This window comes from Apis dorsata, unplaced genomic scaffold (genome assembly GCF_000469605.1).
Source record: "Apis dorsata unplaced genomic scaffold, Apis dorsata 1.3 scaffold_247, whole genome shotgun sequence".
Lineage (NCBI taxonomy): Eukaryota > Metazoa > Arthropoda > Insecta > Hymenoptera > Apidae > Apis > Apis dorsata.
In genome coordinates, this window is record NW_006263526.1 from 296,204 (window position 1) to 300,110 (window position 3,907).

General features: G+C 36.3%; 1 protein-coding gene across 44 annotated transcripts in view; it reads left to right on the forward strand.

Annotated features, from left to right (window-relative positions):
- LOC102677929 (calcium/calmodulin-dependent protein kinase type II alpha chain) overlaps positions 1-3,907 on the forward strand; it is a 140,815-nt gene that overhangs the window by 89,188 nt on the left and 47,720 nt on the right. For 29 of the 44 annotated variants that reach the window (XM_006615913.2, XM_031510611.1, XM_006615915.2 and 26 more), the window contains one exon: positions 2,044-2,104. In XM_006615913.2, coding sequence (XP_006615976.1) covers positions 2,044-2,104 — 61 coding nt within the window. The remainder of the gene's footprint in view (positions 1-2,043; positions 2,105-3,907) is intronic. The other 15 variants (XM_006615914.2, XM_006615920.2, XM_006615923.2 and 12 more) reach the window with 1 other exon arrangement.

Consider the following 3,907-nt stretch of genomic DNA (forward strand, 5'->3'; position numbering starts at 1 on the left):
GAAATATTCATCGTTAAAAAAGTACATTCCACAGAATGGAAGGAATCTTTTTTTATATCTCATCTTTATTATATTATATCCTGAGGATCTTCTTTGAAAGAGTAAATTCTAAATTCAAACGAACGCAAAGCAAAGATATATTTTACACATTTTTTTTTTTTTACAAGTAATTTAAATTTGCGTTAAACGAAGCGATACAAGAACGATATTACGAAATGTAGATTTAAAAAAGACTTGAGCGCGAATTCTTATACGCAATACGCAAAGAGAGAACAAATAAGCAACCTCATTTGCTCATAAATAAAAATAAGAAATCGGAAGGATCTCTAATCGATTTCCCCTTTCTACTACATCCGCACAAGTCGTCGAGTAATCACGAGTAGCGATTAAAAGAAGAGAAAAGAAAAAGAAAAGAAACCAATATCTTCAATTTTCCCGTATATAAATTGAAATTATCGAGGTATATATCGAGTTGGAGAGCATAATGCATAATGAAAGAGGCCCATCTGGCGGAACTCGTAGTAATAATAATAATAATGAATAATATAATACAAATACGTGTATTATCCGCCTCTTTTATCTTTTAATGCCACGAAGGACACGATGCAATATCGCGCGACACGAGGCGTTTAATTTATAGATAAAAGACGAATCTTGGAGGGAGGGAGGATTATAAACGGTCAATTGTTAATCCACCTTTGGAATATTCATCTTTGTAGAATAGAAGGTGGAATTGTCGTCGCGCTGACAGATCGAGAGAGTCTAAAGTTCGGTCGACGTAATAACGACGCAATACCGACGACCGGAAGTGCCATCAGCCACGTACAAAGAAGCTGAGCTGAACGAGGCTTCAGTTTCGTTCGTGTGTGTGTGTGCGCGTGTACACGTGGGCCGAGTGTGAATCGCTCGAGAAATTGACGAAACGCTCGTGATTCGCAATATTCGAAAATCTTTCAACGCCGAGCTTTGAAGTTTCTCTTTTGATATTGGACGATTCGAATCGAGAGACAGGGTTAGTGATATAGAGTCTTACGTAAGTAAGTAAATTTTCGAGTCGAATTTCACGCGTAGTATAGAAATGCTCGTTATTTTAATTCAATTCAATCTGAGGATGAGTATCTACGATTCAAAGTAGCGTGTCTGAAAATGTCTCGAATGGTATTTGAATGGTAGATACTCTTCTGAAATTCTTGGTTAGGTATTATTTAAATTTGAAAACATTTTCATCGTATTGAATTATAAAAGTAAAGATGTGATAGGTAAAATTATTATTTTTCGTGTACTATCAAAGATGATGGTGATTAAACGAAGGCATTTAAAATTTTTGGCCTTCCTTAAGAATTCAATTATTCCAATTGTTCGAAATATAATTCGTGATAACACGATTGGATCGTGATGGAGTTGGTAATAATAAATTATTGCGCGAGAATGAAATTAATAGTCGGGGTATTTGATGATTTCTTCTTCCTTGGTTTTTCTCGGAAATTTGCGTAATTAAAAAAAGTGAAATTTATCGTCGATTATCAGCTGAGATAAGCGGTAAGGATTGGGTTACGAGTACTTGTGCGTATTCCTACTTGGATTTCGTTCGTTCAAGTTCTCTCGTGTTTCTCAATTCTGAAGCATCGAAAATGCTCACAGCGCGTTATTTTAGAAGTGTTTCGCTGATTCGGTCATGTTTTAACGTATCATCTTGAAATAAAGCTTCTCAAGAAAAACGCGAAATTGAAGGATATATATATTGTATTATTATCTCTAATTCCAAATCTATTATTCAGAACCAAGTACACGATAATAAATAAAGTACAGTAAAGAAGAAAGGGATTAGAATTTATTAATAAATGAAGCAATGAAATTTCGAAACAAATTTAGAACAAAGTTCATTCTCGGGCGATTAACTTTTCGTCCAATATGTCTGGTCTGGGTTTTCTTGAGTTAAACCCCCCGAAAGTTTAAACAGAGTCGTTATTTCTTGCTTCCTTCGCTCTCGATTAAGATGCAACATAGAATAATCCGTGGCCTGTATCCTTTTTTTGTCCGCAGGGCGCTATTCTGACGACGATGTTGGCGACGAGGAACTTTTCCAGTAAGTATGATGCACAGGGTAAGTACCTCCGGCCCTCTTCAGCGCTTCATGGACCACGACAGACAGTACTTTTATATCTCCCATTAAATTTTTACGCCCAACCCTCTCCCCCTTGTGTCTATCTCTTTCTCTCTCTCTCTTTTCTCTCTGACACACACCCTCCGTCTCTTTTTAATCACCACGTCTCCCTCGATTTTATATCTCTTTCTCTCTCTTTCTTTCTCTTTCTACGACTTTCTACGACTTTCTTCGTAATTCTGTCTTTTTCTCTACTTTATATATATATGTATCTTTCTCCAGAATTCATAACCCATAAAAAAAAGAATACCCACCTCGACTCTTCATCCCATGTTTTCTTGTTAATAAATTCTCCTTCTTCTCTTGTATATATATTTATATATATATATATGTATACATATATATATATATATGTATTTATATAAAGGATCTGTTCATCAGCCCTTTCGTTTTTTTCAAGAGGTGCTTCACGACGTGGCCAACCGCGTACTTTTATTTCGCTTATTAAGAAACCTACTATCTAGCTTCAACAACTCGAGTCACAACACAATCCCCTATCCCTCTTTGTTTTCGAGGGACGGAAACGCGAGTTGTTTACGAGGCGTGGTTGACAATGGCGGGGTTTAACCAAGGGACCGAGGTGTTACGCACTGATTTTCTCGTGTGGAACTCGAGTTTTCGTGGACGAAAAGAAAAAAAAAGAAAAAGAAAAGGGTAAAGGGTGAAGGATACTTAACGAAGTTGGGGACAAAAAAATGATCGTAGAAGGCTCTATTTCTAAATTTTGCCTGGAAGGGAAATAATTGTTGTGCTTTACCGTTTCTCTGTATGTTTCTTCTTTTTTTTTTTTTTCTTTCTTTTAAGCTTCTTACGACGCATTAGATGGAAAAAAAAAAGAGGAATTTTAAAGTCGATAATAAGATCAGTGTACAACGCCTCGTACAATTCCCCTTCGTGTTTTAAGAAGTATTTATTTCAATTAATGATATTCATTGATAAGTTGATACAGATTAATCGGTCAAGATGGCGAGATGAAATTCTGAAAATGATCCACGAAGTGAAGCACCAGATATCATTCCTGCTCGTGCACCAAACGAATTAGAGAGCCATTAAATTTCGTTTATCCCTGTAAAAATCGGGATACAACCTGAGCAGCGAGGTGAAATTTATTCTTTTCTTGATTCACTATTCGTATCCTCATCAACGTCCATAAAATTCGACGATGTCATCTTCTTTCAAAAAAAAAAAAAAAAAAAAAAAAATCCTCACGATTTCAATCAAACCTCTTTCTCTATATATATTGTCGCTCATTCGACAAATTTCATCCTCGCTTGCTCCGATTTAATTAATTAATTAATCATGATATATTCTCATTTCACACGTCGTGAACTATCTCATAGTCGATGCACTTGGCTCGCACCTCATATCCTGCAAGGACTGTGCTGCGTTATCCAGAAATTGCATCGTGTTAATGTCTCTCTTAGAATGACGATCGTATCCATTTTCCCCCCCCCTTCCCCCTTTTTAATACAATTGAAAAGAGGACAATATCAGCATTGGAAAGTTCTGGGTAACGCGAATCGTCGTGGACTCAAGCAGTTTTCTCCTCATCAAAGATCATCAGATTCATGCTTCGAAAATTCGCATTAATATTCCCCCCCAAAGTAAAAAAAAAAGTTGGATTGGCGGAGTGTCAAAGTGTCTTCCTTTGAACACTCGTGGAAAGGAATAGAATATCGTGCAATGATACACGAGATGTAAAAAAAAAAAAAAAAAGTGGATCAGCGAGGAATCGTCGATCAT